Below are 25,714 nucleotides of genomic sequence, written 5' to 3'. Positions count from 1 at the left end.
ATGGGGTTCAAACTAAAATTGTTATGGTTTAATCCTTAAGATTATATAGTTTGTTTAAGCTACTAATGTTTTACATTTTAGTTGAAAGAGTAACTATTAATCATAGCCGAACATGCACTATTTCACTCTGAAAAGCTGTATAAAGTAAAAGAAGCACATACTGTACTACTTCAGTACAGTACTCGTATATATCGCTGTAGTTCTTAACTTATGTTCTGATACCAGATTGATGCCACACTTCAAAAGAAAAAACACTTGTTTTATCTCAATCAATATTTCGGTTGACTTTTTTCATTGATTTTCTTCCAGGACATCTTCGCAGAGGTGACTTCTAATCTCTTTGCTCCTTAAGCAAAATCATCATAGTCAGTGAAACAAGGAAAGCTCTCAAAGCAGGAGCCTCTGAGGAGCAAACGTCAGAGCGGGGATCTGAGAGGGGGCGGAGGGACGTCGAGGAGGCCGTGTACGGGGACCGGGGCTCTGGAGGACTGGATATCCGGTTGAGGCGAGCACAGTTACAGTAGTGTGTGTGTGGCAACAAAGAACAAACACTCCACTGTTGAGATGGATCGCATCTCTGATGGAAACAAAAACTGTTAAAATGCCAACCTGAGAAAACACAATTTTCCTCTGAACTGAGGTCAGCCATGGTCGGTTTGCCTCAGGTCTCATCTATTGAGTTCAACAAGCGTCACAGTTTATCATTTTCCAGAAACAAGGAAAATGGGTTTGGAAGAAGGTCCATGCAGTGCTCATGCTATCTTTCTTTTTGAGTCAGGGGATTCACCGTTTCTTAGAGGGTAGTGGTATAAATAAAGAAAACAGTTAATCCAGTAGAGCTACAGCAAAGTGTAAAGGTTGATGAACGGCATCTTGGACCACAGAATCAAAGAAGTAAATGCAGGAAAAATGCAGAACTGCACAATGTGAAAGCTGCTTTTCTGTCTGGTATAAACAAATATAATCTCCCTCTCTGGGATTACACACCCAGAGGTGACCTACAGTATAAACACTTTTTACTTGAACGTCCTCTGCAGCCTCCTTCATAAAAATGCAGTCAGAGGTGTTGTATTTTCTTTAACCAGACGTGGTGGTTGGCTATTGTGTTCAAATGATTAGGAAAATACCAGAAACATTTGAAATGCTTAGCAACCTTGAAAAGTATAATCATTAGACATTTGACAACTGAAAGAGACGGTGTGTAGGATTTGGCAGAAATTAAAGCAACAACTTGAATGCATAAGAAACATTTGGGGGTAAATGAGGCTACATTTACAAAAAGGGCGTTTGACTGTTTTCTAGTTTTTGTATCAACCGTTTTGTTTGTCGTTAAAGAACATCAAAAGTCTTTCTCCCGCATGTATGCAGTATGAAGGAGTACAGTGCATGTTAAGCAGGAGATAGATGCTAGTTATGCTAATGCATCGCAATTAAGAAAGGTCTCTATGGAGACAAAACTTCAAAGGTTTTGTCTGAGCATGCTGTTGTATTGGTTAGAGGAGAATGTGCTCTTAGGGTATAGACTTTCATTCAAATAGCAGGTGGGCTTAAAATGACGGAAAACGTAACGGGGTAAAAGAGACAAAGAACAACAGCATTAACAAGAGCATAATGAATAAACATGTCTCCCTTTTACAGAGACATAATGATGCTCAGTTGCTCCTAAAATATGATCTGAAACCTTCTGTGCTCCAACACCTAGACAACATGTGCACTGAGGAAATAGACAGTACTAATCGATAACGACAATATATCCAAATGCATCCTCAATAATGTGAACATAACAGTTGCACACACGAACACACAAACACACACTAATTATGAATCATTCATATGTCTCTAGAGGAGTCACCAAACATCTGGATTAGATTTGCTAATCAGCTCCTACTCTGCTGGATGAAGACGTAGCAAGAGAAGACATATTATTAATGATAGGACTTCCTTTGCATACACACACGCAAAGAACACAAACACACACAGGACACTTAGCGCACCTGAAATGTTGTTTACATCACCAGACACAGTTCATTACTCTAATGTTTCCCGAGCTCTCTGTCTCATGGGTATTTTTTATGTTCCTGCATATGTTCAACATTCAGACAGCTGTGTGTGTTTGTGTGTGCCTGTGTGTGTGCCTGTGTGCGTGCATGTTTGTTGGTTAATGTGCAGGGCTGCTACTTTGGCAACTTTCATTTGTGCAAGTTCAAATCATGTTGGAATTGAAATCTTCTTACATTTTATATGCAAGAGACATTTTCTTTCATTTTAACTATCAACCAATCATTACATTTTATTTGTCATATCTTATCACAATCATAAAAGAATGGTGTTGAAAGAAGAACTTAAAATATATAGGAAGGCTTGTTGTAGAGTGGTGAGATTTAGGGGAGGAATAGGAATGCAGTTGGGAGTACGAGAATTGAAGAGCAAAGCTTTAGGGGTAAAACAGATGATGGGGAGAAGCTGTAAGCTGCTTTCCACCCTTCATAAATCATTTCTACCATTCCACAGTCAGTAGAAAGTAATGAGAGCATTTCAGCTAACACACTTTACAGTTCAAAATGATGTTCAGAATATGTGGTTTATCAGCATTAAATTATAGATGGGGAACCAAAGGCACATGAATAATAATTATGGTAATAGAACAGAACGAGGACTAATGATACTAATAATAAATGAAGACGGTGAATATGGGATGTCTGGACTGAGTACAGAATGATTAACATAATATATGGTAGAGAGGCGGATCGATAGAGAGGACAGACGTGAGAGGAAACAACGGAGGAGTGAGGAGTGGAGGGTCGGAGCACTCATCCGCGCTCTGTCTGTCTCCTAATTGCTCCCATGGCTCAGCTTGTCAGAACAGCGGCAGCGAGGTGAAGGACTCTGGCTGAGGACGGGTGCACAATGACCGCTCGCCTTCTTTCTCCGCTTTATCTAGATGGAAAATATCAAAGCCTGAGTTTTTCTTTGGCTCACGTCTCTATTTTTATTGAATGAACAGATTTTGCCATACACAGAGCATGCTCCGTTGAGCAGCAGGAATGTGTTCTTTGAGTCTTATCAGGCAAAAATGCATCATATCTGCACAGGGCTTCAATGAAAAGTTAACATTTTATTCCTACACATGGAAGAAACTAAAGGTATCTCCGAAATTAAAGCAACAGAAAACATAATTCGCAAAATAAAAAAATAGGGGACAGACTAGAAGTAATCAGACCTATATTTTGTCCACTTATACTAACCCTATACTATTACTATACTATTACTTTTAGTTTAGTTTTGAAAGCACTAAGAGATGAAAAAACACTGCCTTGGCGACAACAATCCGCTCATAGGACACGTTTTGTTTCATTTAAGTCACTGCAATGGTTCAGGAAGGAAAAAATATTTTTTAAATTGTCCTATTTCGCAATTTTAAGACATCCTTTGAATATTGCTAGATCAGCATCAGGCACTAATTACTTTTTTCCTCCGGCAATGGCCTAATTTTCCACCAAAATGTTTTGAAATACACTCACAAGTTTGAGAGATATCCCAGCTAGCTATTCAAATAAAATGCAGGAGTAATAATTATGTCCGCAGGCCGTTTAAAACCAGCCACTTTAAGAAACTTCATTTGATCGCTTCACTATGAATCTGGGGACGCTGCATTAAATAGATTGTGCTGTTACCATTCCTATCTTGAGCTGACTGATACAGAGCACTTAAACAAATCCAACTGCATATGAATATGTGTGCCAAGAGGTTTAATGCTGTCCGACTGCGTGTGCTTGTTGGCCATCGATCAGGCTCAGAAATCCTTTTAGCCTTGGCAACCCCTGAGTTATTATTATAAGTCGTACAATGGAGGGTGGATGCAGCCGCTGTCCTGTCCTTGTATAAAAACAATACTGGATGGTCAATCTTAAATGGATTTCAGTTCCTTTTTTTCTGTAATCATAAATCTGATTCTCTCTTCGACCTTTGAGATCAAATAGAATTTGCGAAATGTCAGTGCATTGTTTATTGAACGGATAAAAGAGATGATATATTTGTATATGTATTCACATCTGCTGATTTTGATAGGCAGACGGTGATTAGAGTCTGCTATCATTTCAGGTGCTGCTTGATATGGGATCTGAAACAAGATGTAGAACCATTTGGACTAATACATCGTCCCAAATATCACTCACACAGCAGCGATGGCTTCCTCTGTTGTTGTCTGTCTCTCTGGCCGTTTCTCAATGTCGAGTATACCTGCTGCAGAGCCACAATTTCAGGTATACTACGTCATCGAGTGGCGCCGAATGCTGGACATTTAATATGCATTTAAACAGTCCTTCGGCGCCACTCGATGACGTAGTATACTTGAAATAGTGGCTCTGCAGCAGCTCTACTCGACATTGAGAAATGGCCTCTGCCTTTCCATCTGGCCCTGGAGATTGCGAGTTGTCAGTCCTCGCGGCCTTTCTAAGTGTCTGTCAGCTGACACGGCGGACCTCTTTGCAGTTACAAATGACTCAGACTTGTTTTGGCTCTGGTAGGGCAGGCTGACCTAACCTGCACTCTGTTTGTGGTTCAGTGGAGTGTGAAGAAGCACGTATGGCACCATCCGGCTGTACTGTATGCTGGATGGTGATTTGATTGATTTACAAAGTTTAATAATTCCCAGCATGTTAAAACAGCATCCTCTTCCTCTCTGTTTTACACTGATAACTGATGTTCTTGCTCACATGAAGCCAACACAACCATCATATTGAGCTGAGGCCGTCGAATACACAACCAAATTATAGTTAAACAATGCCGTTCAGCAAATTCACTTCAAGTGTGTGTGGGCAAGCCAAGGCTCTAAGATCTTCCAATCACATCTGGCTCGTTCAATTTTTCAGGAGCCAATATTTAACATTAAGAAGACTGTGAATATCTGCCAATAGGAGCTGGCAAGGTTATAAAAGAAAACTGTGTGTGTTAGAAATGTTGAAAAATGCTTCCCAGTACTGAATTTGATGAGAAAGCATGAGCTTATGACAGGATGAAAAGGAAGAGGAAGATGGTGGAAGGACACAGAACAGAGATCAACTGGACAGATGGTGAGAGAGAGGAGAAGTGAAGGAGGAGAAGAGTTAAAGAGATGAGAAGAGAAGAAGATTAGTCGAACAACGATAGCCTTTAAGGTTAGCAGGTTACCAAACAAACCCTCACTTCTGGTACCATTTGCTTACATTATAAGCTCTGAATTTAAACAAACAACAGCCGCTTCAGCTCAGTACTTGTTAAACATTAGTTCCATTGTGCAATAACTAGATCGCTCTAAAGTCTAAGGTTGTCTTAATGTAGTCACCTATTCATTTTCTTCGGCGTTACTGAAGGATCTGCAAAGATATACAGTACAGCACTAGCTACAGCATACTAAGGTTACATAAAGTTCTTTCGGGCATAGAGTAGTTGTTTTGCTTCTGATGAAAATGTACACAATATTTCTGCATCACATATCGGATTTAAATATCTGTATGAATATAACCCCCAACAGAGAGGCAGACATTCTATATTTTGTATTTATTTAAAACGGCTGCCACGACTGATGGTACAGATATCCTTTCAGGTCTCCTCACGAAGAAATATATTAACTGTGGTGATCCCTTAACCTCATATAAGTGAAGTTGATGTGTATTTTCCCAATTGTCCAGTAGTCCTCTATTGTTTTTTTTTTTTTATGTAAACATGGGAATCTTATACATACTATAAGATATCATGTTTGCATTTCTATTGTGAACAAGGAAGAATCTGGGAATATGAAAGTCGATATTATACTGTGTAATAAATTAACAAATGCAAATCAGTTTTTTCCAAATGACATCTCCATCTCTTCATTTGATATGACTAGAACCATATTCATACCTTGCCTTGTCACAAGAGTACCTTGATTTGAGTAAACTGTCATCATCATTGTCTTCATGCAGCATCCATTCTTGCAAGCAAAACTTTTTGGAAACAACTCAAACAATTAAAAAAGAAATATAGAGTGGTTTTAAATGTATAGCTAAAAATATGACCATAGTGGGAGGCTAATGCTCACATGAAAACACATTATGATCTCCCTTTTCAGAGAACTTGCTGTAGAGTGCAGCAGAGGAGTTTTCACACTGTTGCTCCCACACCAGAAAACACAAAGCATCCGCCCTCTTCTCCCTTCAACAGCACACAGGCTCCAGAGTACACACGAATGCTGAAGGTAAATCAATTACTTACTCAAATGCATGTGTTTTTGCGCATGTGTGATAATGTGGGTGTTTAACTGAGAGCAGATAGCCTTGAACACTCGCTATAATGAGCATGCTTTTAGTTGTCAATACAAGGAAGAACAATGTGTGGAATAGGAGGCTGTGCGAGGTTTTGAACAACAGCAGTAATTACCTGAAACCTGACAAACAGTGGAGGCCTTCTGTGGAGGCGGCAGAATGCAGCGAGGCTCTTATCAGAAGGCGAGGTGGAGGTAATAATGGGATAATTGTTTTGGACCTAGCTACCTCTCCCGTTGCTACCTGCTAACTTCTGCTGGCACCGACAGGTTCAACTTGGCAGTATGGAGCTGTCATGTGGTCCTCTGTCTGTGTGTGTTTTAGGAGGTTTGTGTTGGAGTGTCAGACCTACGAGTGTGTTTGTTTGGCGAAGGTTGGCAAATTATACCATGTTGTCTGGATAGCGAGAGAGCCAGAAAGCAAGCAGGACACAAATTAAATCCCCCTTTCATCAATCTCCACACCTGCATCTCTCAATCCCTGCCAGAATCATCTCTTGCTCTCTTTCAGGTTATCATTTTCAAGGATGCTCTTCACGGCATTCAGAAAGGCAGCAGTTGATTGTGGTGCAAGAAAGAGAAAGTGGATAGACATTTTGCAGAAAAGGTCATGAGCTGAATATAAATCGTAAAACACTGCAAACACCACCATGCAGCACCTTTCCTCTTTCCTTAATGTCATCCTTGTTAATGGATCCCAAAGAATATTACATTTCCGTGCTCAATGCAATATCAATATTTGAAAGCGCATTTTTATTTAAATTGAAAATCTGGACATTTTGACAAGAAAACCTATTGAAAAATGTGCTTTGCAGTAAATCACACTTACTATTCTTATATATTTGCTAGTACGAAAACAGTTTTATTCTGTCTCCTAGAAATTGCTTGTATAAAATGTCATTTAGCAACCACACAGGATAAAAATTATTATTATGACCTGGCAAGTCACACAAGTATGTAGATAGTGAACTTCTCAGGAAAAATGTTATCACAATATCTGATCTTGCATCTGCTTGTATGATTACAGCATTATAAAACCTTTATTTTGATTTGTTTACCAACCTTTGACAGCATTTCAATTCCTTAGGGTTAAACCTGGTTTTAACCACTGCCAAGAAGGTTATGTTTTCTTATCGTCAAATAACTTCAGTATTCAGGATAACTCTAGTATTTAACTTAGATATGTATTCATCATTCATTTACAGGTATAATTTTTGAATTCTTTATGTGACACAGGCTTAAGGAGAGGTGTTGCAAACAGTATACAGTATATGTCCACACACTGAACATCGTCTCACTCTCCAGGTTCAGTTTGCTCAACATGCTGGGAAATTCAGGAGCTTGTCGTTCAGTTTTATTTCACGTAGTTAATGAGAAGGGAAGACATGCCCTACCCGGTTCGTTCAAGGACCAAAACAACTACAGAGGATACGCTCTATCTCAGGTCTGCTGGGAGTAATGAGGGAGACAGGGGGATAGAGAGAGGAAGGGAGGGAGGGAGGGAAGACGGTAAGTGATGACACATGAACTTGGTCTAAAGGGAGGAATCTTATGGAAACAGAAAGGGAAGAAGGGAGGAAGAGATAAATGAGAGGCCAGCAGAAAGGATGGAGCAGTTGTGAGAAGTCATCATTTGATATCTGCCCTACTTCCACCAGATCATCACTGTGCTGTATTTTCATGCTTTTTTCTTTCTGCATTAATGCATTTTGGATATGATGGTGTCTGTCACTCATATTTCTGTCTGCTTCCCTTGCAGGACGATCACTTTGTGCTCACACTATGGCCATGGTTGTCACGGTGGATTAAAAGCTGCAACTACACACCTGTCTGTTTTTAAAAACAAGCGGCACTGTATTTCAAAATAAAGCAGTTTCGATCAAAAAGGAAAAATAATTGCAGTAAGTACAAACATGGGAGAAAGAAAGCAGGGAGAGAGGAGAGCAGAGGAGAAAAGGGTGAGGGAGAGGGGTAAGTAGGAGTGAGGCGGTGAGGGAGGGCAGATTAGAGAGCATTTTACACTCTGAGCTCGTCATCCATCAACACAATCTGCAAAGCTTTGAAGAGAGAAGAGATGTGCAAGCTTTTCATACAGAAATGTTTGCTCTGCACTGTGTGTGTGTGTGTGTGTGTGTGTGTGTGTGTGTGTGTGTGTGTGTGTGTGTGTGTGTGTGTGTGTGTGTGTGTGTGTGTGTGTGTGTGTGTGTGTGTGTGTGTGTGTGTGTGTGTGTGTGTGTGTGTGTGTGTGTGTGTGTGTGTGTGTGTGTGTGTGTGTGTGTGTGTGTGTGTGTGTGTGGACATGCCTGTGTGCCTGCAGAATCAGCTCTGTCAGTCAAGCAAAGCGCGCCTTTCAGATGAGCGCCCCAGACGAAGCGACATTGCTCAAAATCACACAGACTGCAATGCCTTTCTGCCTAACAAAAGCTGATATGGTGTGGCAAGACGGAGATGACAGTTAAGTCTGCCGCAACATTTTGGAGCAACTCTGATGAGCAACAATTTCTAACAAGTTGGCTCAGCATTGCTCCATTGCAATGTGTGCATTTTTAAAACTGTCCAGGTTTGCTCCCCCCTAAGGCAACACTACAACAACACAGGTCTCCAAAACACCTATCTAGTAGAGTACGATCCCTACTGTGTTACATTGTCAGACAATTCCATATCAGATCAAAATCTATGCAGCAAATATGTTATTATTCCAATATATTTCTTCCTTGTCAAACCTGGTGCCTACAAGGACCACAATGCAACTGCATGACTTTGCAGCTTGGTCAGAGGTTTGTGTACGTTTTGCTTCTAACCCCTAATGTAGCCTTGACTTTTTAGCATAATAAAAATTTGACAAAAATGAAACACCATATTTGTGTCAAATGCATACTTCTTGTAAGTGGTAATAGCTGTAGAAAGTTGGGCAGTTATGAAAACATACAGCATGAGATGATAGACAATAATCAAATACCAGACATCTCTTTCATATTTCTGATTGAATAAAGCCTTTGTGTGCAACATTAATCTTTAAAAAAGTATCTTGGGTTTTTAAGTATTATAATGAATTATATTGGTCAAACAAAGATATTCCTATCTAAGTATTGCATGCATAAAAACATATGTATATTGTATGTCTTATGATACTGTATATATCAATATAAAATGATGTTACATTCTTTGGCAAAAGAGTTCATCCATATCACCCACTCGACCTATCTGATGTCAAACAAGCTGATAGAAGGCTGGAGACCTTTTATGATCCTTATATGTTTGTATGATATCAATAAATGAATGCAAGACTTCATGGAAGAACAAGCCTTGTCAGGATTCCTGACTTTGTCCACCAGTGCTTCCATTTCCCAAACACTGAGCTCATTGCCTCGTTTGCAGGACTGTAGAGGCTCAAGTGGTGCAGTTTTTCCCTTAACCTTGCCTGCGTGCTCTGAAAGTGTAGCAATGTGTGTATATAGCTTGTGTGTGTGCACTTTAACACAGTGACTAATCCGGACAGATTCCACAGCCTCTTTTGGTGCCATTCTGCTCTCCTCTGCTTTGAAGGACCTTTCAGGCCAGTGTTGCACCTCTCTTACACCAACACACACACACACACACACACACACACACACACACACACACACACACACACACACACACACACACACACACACACACACACACACACACTTGTATTTGCACTCCTCTGCTTGAGCACTTCTCTCCTCTCTCTCTCTCTCACTCACTCTCAGTCAGGGTTGCCATGGAGGGAGGTTATCTTTGCTGCCATGACAACGTGAGTTCTCTTTGGTCTCCCCTAACGACAGTGGAATTGAACACACAGCGCTGGGTGATGTGATGTCTTCGGACCGGAGGCTCAGAGATTCACACACAGCGCAGGAGTCACCTGAACTACTCTGTGCCAGAGAAGAGGAGTGGTAGAAGAAGAACTCAACTTCTTTTTCTACTAACTAAAAGTAGCAAAACTATTATGTAAAAATACTGCCAGTAAAAGTCTTTGTTTAAAGTCCTACTTCAGCACCATTGCGTATACTGCTGAGAGAGTGATTAGCAACAATCTGTCGTCCCTCGAGGACCTTGAGGCTGGTAGGAACGATTTTAGATCCCTAACACTCAGGACACACACTTTTTGAATCATTCTGTTGAACAGTATATCCCACATGATCATTACTATGAACATTTTCACATCCTCTATCTATACCGTTTTGCAAAACCTGCACTAAACCTACATATTGTACACATTAATTATAGTACTTTTATCTTTTTCAGATTTGTATTTTGTTATTTTTTGCTTTATATTTATGTTCTTGACATTTCCACCACTTTGACAGATCTTATATGTCCTCCTAATATGGAAATGTTTTGCACTAAAAACCATAAAAGGCAGATTTCCTGTAAGTGAAAATGTAATACCAATAAACCTCATTCTGATATAAAAGTACTACTTCCTCTACATGAGATTATCATACCCTTACCAATTCTTCCATGTTTGTCTACAGTTTTGCTTGCATCTCTACCCCCTGCATATTTTAATAGAGAACTGATTTGATTGCAGATGTTTTTCCAAACCAAATCGGTAGTTCAACCTTTTTGCACTGATTTTATTCTGGGAAATCGAGTGGGGGAAATGTCAGTTGAAAAAAAGTCTAATTAGAGCCAAAACAAATGTCTAATTAGAGCCAAAAGTCATAATAAAAACTGCACACAGGAAATGTTCGACTGAAGCCCATTATACTTTTGAGCAACGTGCTAATTACAGCATGTCATCATCAGGAAAGCACCCACCAAACTCTTTCTCTTCGGAAACTGAGCTCAGGATTACATCCAATAATACCAGTGCTGAATTAATGCAACTGATTTTAATATTGACATTGACCAAGAAACTGCCATTAAAGCCTGACTCCATCCCGGTAAAAAGTTCAAGATCAAGGCATATCCATATCCCACATTTCAAATAATTTAACCCAAAACAAGTTTATAAACTCATTCCTTCTTACCTTGAGTCTCTCAGACACCCCGTCAGTGAAGCTGATGGTGAACTCCTCCACCTTGGGAACCTTCAGCCTCTTCTTCTCTGTCTGGTACTCCGTCCGAGTTTTCACCACCACCTGCAGGATGGAGAGAAAGCAGTTTAATACTCAGAGATGCTTAAGGTAATATATGGGAGATGCATGGTATCGTAGCTGGAAATGGTCGAGTCATATTTGTAAAAGTCAAGGCAAAGGTCTAACTGTAACGCACTGAACTGTAGACAAAATGACAAGGTGCAAGGAGGCAGAACAAAATCAGATGTGTGTTTTTTAGAGTTTATAGAGGCAAAGTCTGCATGTCTTCTGAGGGATTGGGCTATACATCTTGGAGATATAGACTTATTAGATGCATTAGTTTTTATATTACCAGTATCCCATTGTGTACTGTTTATATATTAAATAAAAATGGGTTTACTGCTTCCTCTATAAACTGGATGTGCATAAGGGAACAACATGATAGATATGATAGTGAAAAGCACATCAGGAGGTTAGACATCCCTCCACAGTGTATACTCTGATGAAGCTGAAATGACTTTAAAAAAGTAATTTGAAAAACAGAGGTTGAGATGAGTTCACAGCTCAATACACAGAGGTGTAAGTTAGGATTGAAGGGGTGGATGAAAGCGTAGGCTGATAGATCTGGAAACACATTAAAGAATACACAAAAACAACACATCTAATATACAATATCGGTGTAGGATATTTGAATAGCAGTGAGTGTTTTTATTTTGGCGTAGGATCAAACCCAACACAGCTAGAAAGCACACAGCGAACACACAGGCATGCCAGGCATCTGTTGGAGCACTGCTGGATGTTAATGAGGTCTGGTGCCCAGAATTTAAGACCCTGATAATCCAAAGGGAAAACATTGTGCTTTTTGCATGCAGCTACATGTAAAAAAAAAAGAGTTAGGGCAGCACAACCCTGCCCCAATACTGTCAGTCTAAAAACTCCTCAAGCAAACCTGTTCAGAGGGAAGAGAGGGGCACGGGGAAAAGAGACGGAGAGAGCTCAGAAACTTTCAGATTTGTCTACTTTTATTTTTGTGAAAGGTATTTGTACAAAATCAGTGGGTGCAGTGAAAATGGATGGGACTTTTCTAGCATTCTTGTTTTTTGCCTAAAACCTTAGTTCCTTTCCAAGTGACAAAGTGTTCTTTTGCCGATAGAATTAGGACTATGTGGATAGTTAGGTCGACAAAACTTTTTTATTTTACCACAGGAGATCACTGTGTGTTCCCCCATTTCAACAGGGAGTTTAGGTTATGATTCATTGTTGTATTGTCTTTATCAGCAATTAACTTGATTTGTAATTGTGATCATTAACAATGGGAATAATGTTCAAATCTATTTAGTTATGATAAACCTGGGTCTTATTTGTTGGCCATCAGTCCAAGACATAAGGTGGACACTATATGCATGCATTCATATCATTTCACCTGAATAATGTATTTAAGTATTTGCTTGAGCGCTTTTTCCTCAAATGTTTTTTTTCTAATTCTGAACAAATCAGTAAAATGTGTATAAACCTAAAACTATGCATCATTTGTAGTTTTGTGGTTTTAAGTCCTACTGTACATGAACCTAGAAAGTACCTAGAAAGCATTACACACCACAATCATTCACTCACTTCAACAAAAAAGTGAATAAATAATATTCCCTTCAACTTTGACTTATAGAAATCCAAATTTCTATTTCATAAGGGCTTTGTCTCCTCAGCTTTAGCATTGTATCCTCTTTTGCGGCGCTGACTTCATTGAACAAAATAATCGCTTTTAGCAGGTTGCGCCTCATCACTGTACTTTTTAAGAAGGGAAAGTGCCCCTACTGTGTTATGCATTCACTGTTTATTAATGTGCGCACGTGGACTTGGCAGATAGGGAGAAGGTGAACAAATGACGACGCGGGGGAGAGGTGGAGGAAGGGATGGAGGACAATGTGTCGGTGTCCTTCTGGCTAATTGCGCAGCTTCTGAGCGGCTCCTTCACTTTGAGGCAGCGCCAGAAACGGCTGTGCTCACATACTGGCTCCACTATCTGAATAACAAAGCTGTCAGTTGGCCGTAGGAAGCCCTTATCGAAGAGTTGAAGGCCGCAGGAGGGGCACTGAAAACATCGCATTTGATTGGACCCCTGAGGCTCCGCAGCCGTGTGGCCTTCAGTGCATCAACACCAGACGTCACTGTCCTAACTAATGTCTCAATTTTTCCTCAACTTTGTCTTTCTTTCCTACTCATCTCACAATAACATGTTCAGAGCCCCAAGGTTCAAACACAGCGGGGCTTCATGTTGCTTCATTCATCTCGCTCCCCCTGTACCTCTCGCTCCTTTATTTCACATTACCGAATGACGTGCCTATAAATCACGGTTGCCTCATTTACACAGACCTTTAGCAATCAGCTGCAGCTAGAAAATATACTGAACAAAGTGTCACCTTCTCTGATTAGACAGGTGGAAAAACATTCATTTATGAGCTATTAAATATTGTTAAACAAAGCTTGATGTAAAAAAAAAAACGATGCAGTCAGGAAAATCTAATTACAACTTGCTCACTTATTATTCCATGGAGGTAGCAGCTCATATTTCACTTGTGATTTCTCTTGAGAATTTGACCATTTGCTTTCCCCTAGTCATGTGTTGTTAATTTTTTAGCAAGTGGTTTTATGGACGGAAATGTTGGTCAGTCGGATGAACTATCTTATTACGTTTTCGGTGGATTATCATGAAATGTTGTACAGACATTCCCACGAGATTCTCGAGGAACCATATTTAGTGATCCCCTTGCTATAATAATGATGTATTCATAGCACTTTTGTGTTAGGGCGAGCTTATTTAATATCTGCCATGAGAAAAGAGCAAAGGCATTTTCTTTTATTGTGTTTGATCCCTCACTATAAAGAACTGTACCTGCTGGAAGTCTAATTGCCGATGCAGAGGTATAACAACTAGCTGCTCTCCATAAACAAGTACCTCATTATTCTAAGAAGTGTACCCATTTCCTTCAACCTTGTTAGCCCAAAATAAATTGCTCTACCAAAGTGTCTGTGTGTGTCCCTGTTGGCAAATGTTCAAGTGATTTTCCCAAAGGGGCTTTGAAATACAACATAATTTAATGAATGTCAGGGTTGTTTACAACATTGTACCCTAACAGTTTGGTTCCCCTGTACTAAGAGTATCATTTATTTCTCCTTCCCCTTAAAATGCCTAAGTTTCAACCCCTTGTTCACTATTTGTTCTGATATACCTACATTTAATTGCTGATATAAACCAGTTAGTCATTTTCTGCTACCTGATTGATACAACAAAATTAACCTGCAGTCTGTATTACCATCAATTGTATGAACTTTAGCGATCACCTGACTTTCATCTCAACTTTTATCCTTCTTACACTTTCTTTTTTTCTTTAGAGGAAGCCTAAAAGCCTCACCATATGTATCAAAGCTCTAGACTCACTGTGCATTTTAATTATGTTGATAGCCCTGACAGGAAGGTAAATGAATCCAGCACAGTAGAGAAGCACAGCCTCTGCTTTGAGATTCTTTGAAAATCTATTGACAGATATTCAATTAGTCATGTATATTAAATGTCTTGATTCACTGTGACTTTGTTATATCTCCGTGACAGACATGAAGTCACTTTTAGATCTAAAGGCTGTAAGATTTCCAATTCATGTCTGTTTGTTGAAATAACTTGTGCCACACAGGATGTTTCTCAAGCCAACAGAACTTAATGTTTATTTAAAAAAGCACTTCAGGGCTTTTAAAGTTTTCCTTTTTTCATATCCGAGTGAATAATCGGGAGAGTAAATAAGACATGAATACAGAGGGAGAAGAAGATTTCAGAAAAGGCAGTTTTAACTTTTTTAACTTAGCCAGCTCTCTCTTTCTCTCTCCAATCATAAGTCTTTTAGATTTATATTCCCTCTGGTAGAGCTGTCGAAACCTATCTTTTCTCCCTGTCTTCCCAAGTATGTTATTCTTCAGATTTGTTATCGCTATGATTGCCGCTTTATTTTATATTCCCCAAGGACTAAGCTGCAGAAGAGATGGCAAAGTTGTGATGTTAAAGGCTACCTACTAACTAACTACTTTTAAATCCAGGCTGAAGACTTTTCTTTTTGCCGCTGCTTTTAATTGAACTATTCACATCTTAAACTGCACTGTAACTTTTAACTTTTATCCATGTATTTTTTATTTTAATGTTTATTTTATTATCTTTTCTTTTAATGACTGATTTTAAATGCCATTTTCATAATGTCTTCCATTTTTGTAAAGCACTTTGAATTGCCTTGTGTTGAAAGGTGCTATATAAATCAACTTGCCTTGCCTTGCCTTGCCTTGCCTAAAGGCGGCAGACATTTTCTTTAAGGTGTTTGATTCTAGTTTATCTTTGTGAATAAAACAGTGAATGACATTCATACAGAAAGCAGGAGGGAGTTACCCTTCTTGGGGTAAACCATTAGCTCTGACAGGATGTAAGTGATAATATAATCAAAGGTGAGACATGTTCAATCAACTCCTCTTTTAGAGTTTGGATTTAAATAAGACACCCCTACAGTCACAAAAGTGATTCTGAAATAAGATATGCACACTTTGGAATCCTGTTCTTACATTGTTACGTTTTTCCAAACACCTTTACTTACACAAACAATTTCAGAGGATGTCATTTCCTCTTTTTCCAATAACATAGAGTTAATCATACCTGATACACTCTGTCAACATGCTATATCCTTTTTTAAGGCTGAGATAAGTGTTTCTTACCACTCAGGCACATCACAAACAAGCGTTTAAGACAAATTTGACATCCTTAAAAATGATAGCAAACGCATTAGGCGCCAATTTACACATCCAGAGGATACAGAACGGAGCAATTAGCTGGCAGATGCTAAAAGGCTCAGTAGAGCTAAGGAGAACTGCTGAGATACTAACTACAAGCATCGCTTTCCACATATATGCAGGGATTTGGGGCTGATTGAAGCTTTCATCTTCGGTCAAGGATATTTTGATGTATAGTTTCAACTTTTTCCAGACATTTCCTAGACCAATTAATTGGCAGCTGATGATTTCATTTGGGTTTAATCAGAGCTATAGGGTATATTATATAGTGTAATGTAGGTAATGGTTACAATCCAAACGTTTATGCATCTAAAAGCTGAAGCTAAGTGGCTCTTGTTGAGTCATTATACATGTTATTACCTTCACAGCTACTCTCACAGCCTGTGCACAGCCAGCAAGATACATTTCAAAATAGGCTTTGTATAATTTGTGATAATTGTTCAAATAAACTTGGATGCTAGTAACAAGGCTTCACGTCATAACACATAAAAAAGCAATTTATTACTGACCTATCGCTGGGTATTCCTGCTCTAAGGTATTCCTCTCTAATTCACGAAGCTTAGATAAACACAGTCGCACAGAATAAATGAGACTTAAAAGCTCCTCCAAAATAATCAAGGAGAGGAGGATGTTATGTAAAGGGGACATTTTGGACAAGAAAAAGAGAATGATTATAACGTCTGTCATATGCTTTGAAGCAGATACCTGAGCTTTGTTCTCAGAGGAACAACATACTGAAAGGAAAGATGTTTTTCAGTGTGTGAGTCTCTCCCCCCGCCTCTGGTTGTTTTTCCTTTTCTTTTCAAACAAGCAATCCAATCAAGATATTGGTGACCCAGCGATGGCTGTGAGAGGTCCCTGCCCAGATTGAATCAAATCGAATGCCTCCCTAATGCCTCAGTCTCTGCAGGGCCACAGCAGCATTGTTATGTCTGGATGTGTGTGTCCATACGTGTATGAACTTTGCTGTGACTGCCCCCCCTCCCCCGCCCCCGCCCCTGCAAATATCCGCTAGTACCCTAGTCTGAAAGGTCACGCAGTCATCAGGCAAGATCAGGGTGAAAACAGCTGGGGTCGTATTTATAAAGCTGCTGATCTGGGGTTCTTGTTAGGTCACATGACCCAATACATCTCGCTATAGCTTTTAAGGACAGCGGGAACAAAACTGGCCACAGATCAGATTCTGAAAGGCTGATAAAAGCTGATTAACAATGAACTCCTTCTTGGCTGGGTGGTTGGCAAAAACAACAACCTTAAATTCAGTGAGATTAAAGAGATTTCAAAGACATTACTGGTGCACCATATTTTTAGGTTTAGAGATAAAAAAGCACACAAAGCCTACAGCGCTGCCATTGTCCTTAAAGCGGCTATAATCCATATTGTATTAAAATAAACAATGTGTGAAAGGAGTTGCTCGTAATGTTGAACATACAGATAATTATCAAACAAACAAAAGTCTTCCCTTAGCTCTATGGAGCTTTCGAGTGAGTTAAAGCTCATTGTTTAGCCGTCTGAACCAGACCTAGACTACGTTGGTGCACTTTCACAGCATAGCATCTATTTCACTTGAAAAAGGCAAGTGTTTCTTTCCTGGGAACCAGCAAATCTGCAGTTTTATTTTTGCTCTGGCTGATGTGTCTTGTCCCCCTACGCTTTGGACAGATAACCAGCAGTGTTTGAAAAGGGAGACCATGAAAAGGAGCACAGTTTAGGCATTTTCCAAAACATCCAAGAATGCGCTGTTGGATACATTCAAAAGCAGTTATACAAGTTTAAGGATTTAACCCTGCAATCAGAATCAGAAACACTGCTATGTTGTATTTTAAAAGCAGAGAAGAGTGTGCTCATACACATACACAGTGACAAAGTACAGAGAGCCGAATACTAATTAAATGAACTGTGATAGCCATCATCAACACCTCCCACGCTCTGAGGTCTAATTACAGTTTCCATTATATATTCTTTTGGCCTCTGTAGCGTTCATGCATCACTTGTCAGGAAGACAAATTATTACACTTACAGCTGGAGAGAAATTCTGAGATTTAACAGCAAATTGACCCTTACTTCTGCAACAGCATATTGTGTAAACATGGATCGACCCATCTGCCCTTTCATAATGTTTTATAAAAAGGAACGAACATTTATTTTGCTTGTACAGTAATAGTTGGCAACTTAAACTAGGAGCAGCTGAACTGACAATTTCTTAGTCAATTTTCTGTCAGCGACGTGTATCCAGGAGCAACAAGCAACAGTAATCTTTGTGTCTGCGTCTCTGAGGGATGTAACAACAAGCTTTCTTCCCTGACCTCTTTTCCTTTCATATGTCACTGGCAATAACTCGCTGGTATATCCCAGGAGCGGATCCTCCACCCAGCTTATTAACTCTATGTCTCTACCTGTTCAGGAAATCACTCAAATACATTCAGTCACACGTACAGTAACATGAAAATGTGTGTGTGCGCATGTTTTCAAGTCTAGTGAGGCTGATTTAATCAGTGCAAAGTGTCTGACAGCTCTGTGGCTGTCATGTCGCAGACTGCTGGCTGCTGACAGAAACAACTTGTCACTCACACAGTCACATGTCACATGAATGTAGTGTACACAAAGAAGAAGGCAAGCGTGTATGTGTGTGCATGCATATGTGTGTGTGCAAATGTGTGTGTGTGTGAATGTGTGTATGTGTTTAAGGGAATGCAGTGAATGACAAGTTAATTAGCATGTCTATGAAATTGAAAGAGATTTTCCCTGCCTCAGAAGAATACACAATTAAGGTTCAGGCTGTACCATATTTGGGGGATTAGGATCATTTCTGTATATAAATGTAAAAAGACAAGAAAGCTCCTCCAGCACCCTGAGCTTATACACTAAGGAGGGTGGTAAGGGACTAATGAACATCAGGGACACTACCCAGGATGAAACATCACAGATCCAGGGTTACATCAGGAAGATGGCCACACGTAATGATATGAATCATCAAACAAGCCCCTGCAATGCATGTACCACAAAGTACAAAAAGAAGAAGTGGCTCATATCGAGAAATGAAAGGGCTAACCAAGTGGAAGTAAATAAAGTAGCTAATTACTGTTTAAAACGGTTGGCCTGTCATACCCCAGTCCGAAGCTCTGTATTGATTTGAATGATGGTGTATGTAAATAATCCTTCTGATACCTAATAAGGTGCGTCAACTGTTGCAATGATAATATGATAAATTGTGTAATTTCACCTTGAAGCTCTACAATAAGTAATTGATTGGCGGTTTAGAAAGATGGATTCATACAGCTGTGAAATAAAATCATCACCCCGTAACGGATCCAAACACTGTCACACAATGGATGCATAATAAACCTCTCATAAGAGATCTGCTGATGTCTAATACCATTCATTTTCATAATGTGCATAATCAGTGCAGCTCTCTGTCCTGACCCGTAGAAACACCAATCAGGCTCTCCACGTTGCACTGCCACCATGGTAACTGGATTAAGAAGCTGCGGTGCAGTTACTCTGGGATGTCGAGATGATAAATGACAGTCTGTCTGGCACTGAATCTGTCTCCTAATCTCAGCTGGAAAACAAAGGACACTGCTGGGACGGCTGAGATGAATGAATTTGGGAATGAATGAAAGTGTGTTTGTGTGTGTGTGTGTGTGTGTGTGTGTGTGTGTGTGTGCAGGTGGGGGTATTAAGTTAAGAGGGTTTAAGGACAGTGTAGGTCAACAGCATTGAGTTAAAAGAAACTGATGCAAAAACAAGCAGACCAACACACACACACACACACACACACACACACACACAGTTGGGCTGGTGTCTCTCACCTTGTCAGGTGCTTGGCTCTGGAGGCTGCCCACGTCCAGAGGAGTGATGAGGGGCACATTTTGGAAGCCGTCCTCCACGCTCACAGGTTTGGCCCCTTTGTCTTGAAGATTACTCCCCAGTTTCACCATCTTTCACTGCCCTTAGTATATTCCCTTTATTTCCCTGAAGACAGCTCCTGAATAAGAGGTGGTGAGAAAGGATGGTTTTACCTCACATCCTCTCAGGTCAATGGCAGAAACAGGCTATATGATGGAGAAGACTCTAATACCTTAAATTACACAGTACGAATAAGTTAATGTTGTCAAGTGAGTTGAGAGGAATCGAAATACGATCAATGATGAGAGCAGCAAAACACCACAATAAAGAGCATGTTTTGTTTGCAATGAAAACGGACTATTTTACCATGACCCATAAGGGAAAGAAACCACCACCTATAGCACATTTTCGTTACCCGAACACGAAAACACAACAAAACTGTACACCCCAAAAAAGCATTACTCACAGCTGATCGTCCTTGTCCGTGCGTCTCCTCGGTGCTGCGGCAGTGTCTGGACAGAGGCGGAGGGAGGAAGAGGAGCAGGTGAATCTGGAGGCTGCGCTGCGGTGTCTCTGCTGCTGCGGGAAAACAACGCTGCGCCGCCGGATGAGAGACTGGATGTCTGGCGGCAGGTTTCCGAGCAGCAGGCAGCCCAACCCCCTAATCCAAACTCAGCCTCCTCTTCACCGAGCTGCTGCACCCAGCGCCGGAGCTGCCACTAGGGGGATCTTTCACCCTGTCAGGGGTCTCGTTTGTTTGATAAAGTGGAAGTCAAATGAATGCTGCATCTCAGGGTTTATCGCCAGAGCTGAGAAAGTGGATTTATATTTGCATAACACTTAAATATTTCGATAAAGGGGATTTTTCTTGACAACATATAAGATCCGTTGGAAATGTTATTTTGTTGTATATTGTTTATACATTGATTAGACCGGTTTGATTTTGCACGCCCAGCTCGTAATTTGATCTAAAAGAGCAGCTTACTCCCTCAAAAAAACATTCATAAATGATGTTTTGTTTTCACACAATAAGGTTAGTCATTCTAAATGTGCCTCTCTTAACATCACTGAATTATGTCTCATGAATTATATGTAAAACCAACATTCTCACCTGTCAATTTTAAGGGAGAAATAACAAAATAAAAAAGTTATTTTCCACAGTACCTAAAGGCAGCAGAAAACATTTTCCACTGAACCATTTTGGTCCTATGGCGCCATCTGCTGGTTACATGAGTGACACACAGACGTGAGGAGCTGTTAAAAAAAACGACATTAATAATCTGACTAACAATGAGTGAAATGCTTTAAAAGGTAGATGCTGGGATGTGTTTGTAATTGTATGGTCAACAGATCTTCTTAAATCTTAAACAATGGTATAAATTCAACAAGGCAATTAAATGTAGAAATTGTGTTTTCTTTTATATAATAATTAACCAAGCAAGAATAATTTCATTTGTTTCATAAAAATATATTTTAATAGTCACAGTATGTATGTGATACATATGTAATACAAACATATAGTCATACTATAGGCTTCTATGTCAATGTTCTTAATAATAGTGTAGAAAAAGTAATAAAAAGTCATACAACATTTTTTTTCCTAATATGTGTAACATAAGAAAGTTTAAAGAAATATGAGTCAAAATATATTAAACCATCAAATGTTTAATAATGTAGTATAGTGATACAAATGGCATAAAGAAACGTCATAGTCCAGTATGTCATTACATCATAACCAGGGTTATAGCTTGTTTGCCATTTTTGAAAAAACCTTTTTCTCAGTGGACCATTAATACATTTTTTATTATTTTTGAGTGATAAATGATACATTTTGATATATTTTTATGGAATTTGAGATGCTATTCTAACGTTGAGGATCTTTTGATTTAATCCTGAATTGGGAAGGAATGTTGTTCGGCTCTGAGTGCTTTGAATTAATAACCTGTTAAACAAACATTTCATTTAAGAAATGTTTTACCTATATTAAATCAGAGAGATTAGAATGCCATGAAACATAACATTCAAAAAGCCATAGTTTTGTATGTCCTCAAAATGACATTAAGAAGTCATAGTATAGTATGCAATTAAAATATAATTAAGAAACTCATAGTATAGTATATAATACCTCAGAAAAAAGGCATTAATTGTCCTTGTGGACGCAAAGCAATATCACAAGCTGAACATCAAATTTGTTTTTGAAGTTATGGAGACAGTAGTTGTCACTACTAATTTAAGGACAACTACTGTCTTCATATTGCTGCAGTTATGAAGAAGAGCACTCCAGGGTGGGGTCAGTACACATAAACCTGACTGCTGGGTGTGGTCGGAGGAACGAGGCAGTGGAGCTCCACCTTTCAGTCGGTTTAAGAGTCACTAACTGCTCATGCAAACAATAATAATACAACAGTGCAAACCGTCCCTAAACAGAGAGATCGCACCAAATATAGATAGCAGTTAGTGAGACTGTCCAATAACAGCTTTAAATGTCCAGACTTAACGTAAAAAAGAACACCAAGCAAATCTTTTCATCACAGTTAAGATTTATTTCATTCAACATTTCACATTACAAATATTTAAAAATTATGCATACTGTTATAAATAGTTGGCTGCAAACAATTAAATAACATTAGATTTTTCTTTTTCGTTTCACTAGCACTTCTACAGACCAACTCCTAGAAATATGGACATATCCGTATTACATAACTTAATTAGAAAGGAAAATACAAAAATAGGAACTTATAAAGTGAAATGACAATAAAAATTAAGGTGATATCTTAAGTAAAAAATGCTATTAATAAATACAACAACCTTCCCATACACAGTTAAAAACTATTGAAATCTTGCCATTAAGTAACATCATTAACAGACAAATATTTAAATATTTATTTTCCTTCAGAAAATGTGAACCATATATTGTGGAGCACAATATAGCAATTAGTAAAAACTAGACACTTTAACATATTAAAAGCTTCACCTCAAAAATATAACAAAAATCTGATCAAAATTATAAAAATCAATTATACATTCCAATTAAAAATATACCAATAAACAGCTAAATACATTGTTGACCTAATAATTACAATGCAATCAATCACAGTAGCTTAAAATAAACAAAATAAGCAAATGAGCACAAAACCTTTAATGTTTTAAAAATAACTTCAATTATTTATATTAGTACAAATAGTTTGATTTCTTTTCTTTTTTACAAACACCAGCATGAAAAGGATTACAATAACAGTAGAAAATGACTGTGAAAAACATATTAACATCTTCTTTAATTAAATGTCTGCAATTAAAAATGGCATTAAAGAATTACATTGCAAAGAGTCTTTATCTGGAAAAAGGTTCAAAAGAAGTATTGCACATAACAACTTGAAGTTAACTTGCAACATTTACCACATTCAAGTCTTTAAGCTCCCCTTCCTCCAGATAGGTCTATATAATCACCTCGACAGACAGCGGGGATGAGTTCTCAAGTCTTTTTAAAACAGTGTTGTAAAAGGATGCTAAAGTCCTGCACTGCCAAATCGATTTATAGTTAAGTTTCTGTCTTGTTTCTCGTCTTTTCTCTCTGTCGTGTGCATCCTGCAGAGGTCTGCGAATGGGGAAGCGAGGAGATCAACACGTGGGGGGAGGGGAGAGGGGGACGGGGGGGGGGGTGAGGTGAGTGGGTTTGGGGTGTCCTTAACAACTTAATAGTTGAGAAACATTTGGTGCACACCACAACAGTTAATTTTTAATAACTAATTCATGTACTTGTCATTTTCTCTTTTTTTTGTCATGCATGCTAAGGATTACAATAGGTGCTAGTTGGCAAGTTCAAGAATATATATATACTTTTTTTGAAATATTAAAATATCTAAACACCAAACATCCATTCTTGTGATACGAGATTCAGCGTTACGCCTGAACCAAATTTTGCATTCTCCTTATATTAAGTTATAGTCCATCTATGGAGAGGAAACCAAGACAGAAGTTACCATTGTCCAACTAGTATAGCCATGTTTAGAGACATTAACATCAATTTCAAATTACAACTTGTTTTTTTTGTTTTTTTTTGTTATTCTCGCCATGCTGTTATTGACCAGATTGACTGGAAACATCTAATGTACGAAAAGCTAAGACCAAGAGAGCAATACACTTTGGTCTCTCCTCTGCAGATGTGAAGTCGCATCAACACAAGTGCGCACTTAGTTGTAAAGTTTCCTCAGCACTGAAATGTATAAAAAGCATAATTGAAAATAATATATATTGAAATCACTCAACTTTTTTTCTTAAAATGAACATTTCCATATATGCAGATCTCTCAGTAACAAAAGTACAAAAGCTACCTTTCACAATGTGAAAAATTGAGGTATTGCAAAAAGGAGTTTCCCCATTTGTGAAAAATGTGCCTAAAATGACTGTTGGAAAAAGAAAAAATATTTAGAAAAGTAGTGCATAATAAATGTTTATATGTGCATGACAAAATAATTTAGCTAGAAAACACTGTACCAAAAATCAGCAGGCCATGTATAAAATAATCTTTTTTTTTCATCTCATTTAACAGCAAATTCTTCACAAAGTGTTTTAACTTCTAAAATGCTCACCCACCACACCCACAAAACAAATGACTAGGGTGCAAAACTGGTGCGACGACACCACGCCCATATGAGGAAAGGTTTCTCACTAGTGTATAATCAAGTTTCTGTACTAACTCCCTGACATATTTAAATGCTCGGCTAGCAGGTTACTGAGTGACTTAAAACGTCAAGCAAAGGTGAGGATTAGTTTGACTTTTGCTGTGTGAATGTGCACTTAATGTTAAACGTTCCGCGGACCTATTTGAGATAAAAAGAACTACCAGCGTGCACCTCCATTTTGAGCTATGGAGAACTTGTGTGTGTGTGTGTGTGTGTGTGTGTGTGTGTGTGTGTGTCTGCAAGCCCTGTTGTTTTTCCACTGGTGTTCTAATGGGTTTTGACTGCACTGTCAAATATATATATATAAATATATCATGTTCAAGGCCAATCTTTGGTTTGCTGGGCTTGACAGTTAAGCAAAACTGGGTAGAAGTGACAGAATAATAAAAAAAAAAGATATATGAAAAAAAACTTCCTTGAAGTAATGAGAAGGAACATAAGAATAAAAAAAACCAAATAAGAAATGAGCTACAGTATGACCCACTACTGCACAGCCATCTTTGGTTCCCAAAAAGCCACTGGGTACAACCGACTGTTATCAAGAGCAAACTGCATGTGGGTCATAAGTGTGTAGTAGTAGAGCACACTGCAGAGACTATCTTCATTTATGCTTCAAAAACACTGGATGCTGAGTTGGATTAGCTTGGCAGGAGAAAGGACAGAGGGTTCGCCAAAAGGGCAGATCCCTCCATGACTCAAATGTGTGCTGACGATTGGGAAATCCGATAAACTTGAATTGCTTCTTGCATTAAATGTAGCTGACTCTCGGATGCGAAGTAGAACTTTTTCATTAAAGACTTGGGAGAATTGCACAAATTCATCGAAAAAAGACTAACAAAGGACAGGCATTTTCCATTTGGTGGTAGCCCCGTAGAAACTGCAATAAAATGGTGGACTACTAGACCACCCTTCTCTCGAGGAGACACCTTAACCTCAGTCCTGAATGATCTGGATCCAAACCCCCGCGGTGTTCGGACACAGAAAACAGGTTTTGATCCACGAACGAGGCCCTACACTCTGTTAGCTGCTAGCTTAGC

At 39.0% G+C, this 25,714-nt stretch overlaps 1 protein-coding gene across 1 annotated transcript in view; it reads right to left on the bottom strand.

Moving 5' to 3' along the window:
- Positions 1 to 20,665, bottom strand: part of nsg2 (neuronal vesicle trafficking associated 2) — a 31,054-nt gene extending 10,389 nt beyond the window's left edge. The window contains exons 1-3 of the mRNA XM_034140603.1: positions 20,462 to 20,665; positions 19,959 to 20,134; positions 11,281 to 11,391 (exon numbers count right to left, since the gene is read on the bottom strand). Of these exons, the coding sequence (XP_033996494.1) occupies positions 11,281 to 11,391; positions 19,959 to 20,087 (240 nt within the window). The 5' untranslated portion in view covers positions 20,088 to 20,134; positions 20,462 to 20,665. The remainder of the gene's footprint in view (positions 1 to 11,280; positions 11,392 to 19,958; positions 20,135 to 20,461) is intronic.
- Positions 20,666 to 25,714: the final 5,049 nt, after the last annotated feature.

Source organism: Trematomus bernacchii, unplaced genomic scaffold (genome assembly GCF_902827165.1).
Source record: "Trematomus bernacchii unplaced genomic scaffold, fTreBer1.1, whole genome shotgun sequence".
Lineage (NCBI taxonomy): Eukaryota > Metazoa > Chordata > Actinopteri > Perciformes > Nototheniidae > Trematomus > Trematomus bernacchii.
Note: the sequence above shows the minus strand (reverse complement) of the source record. Positions and strands in the feature narration are given on the sequence as shown.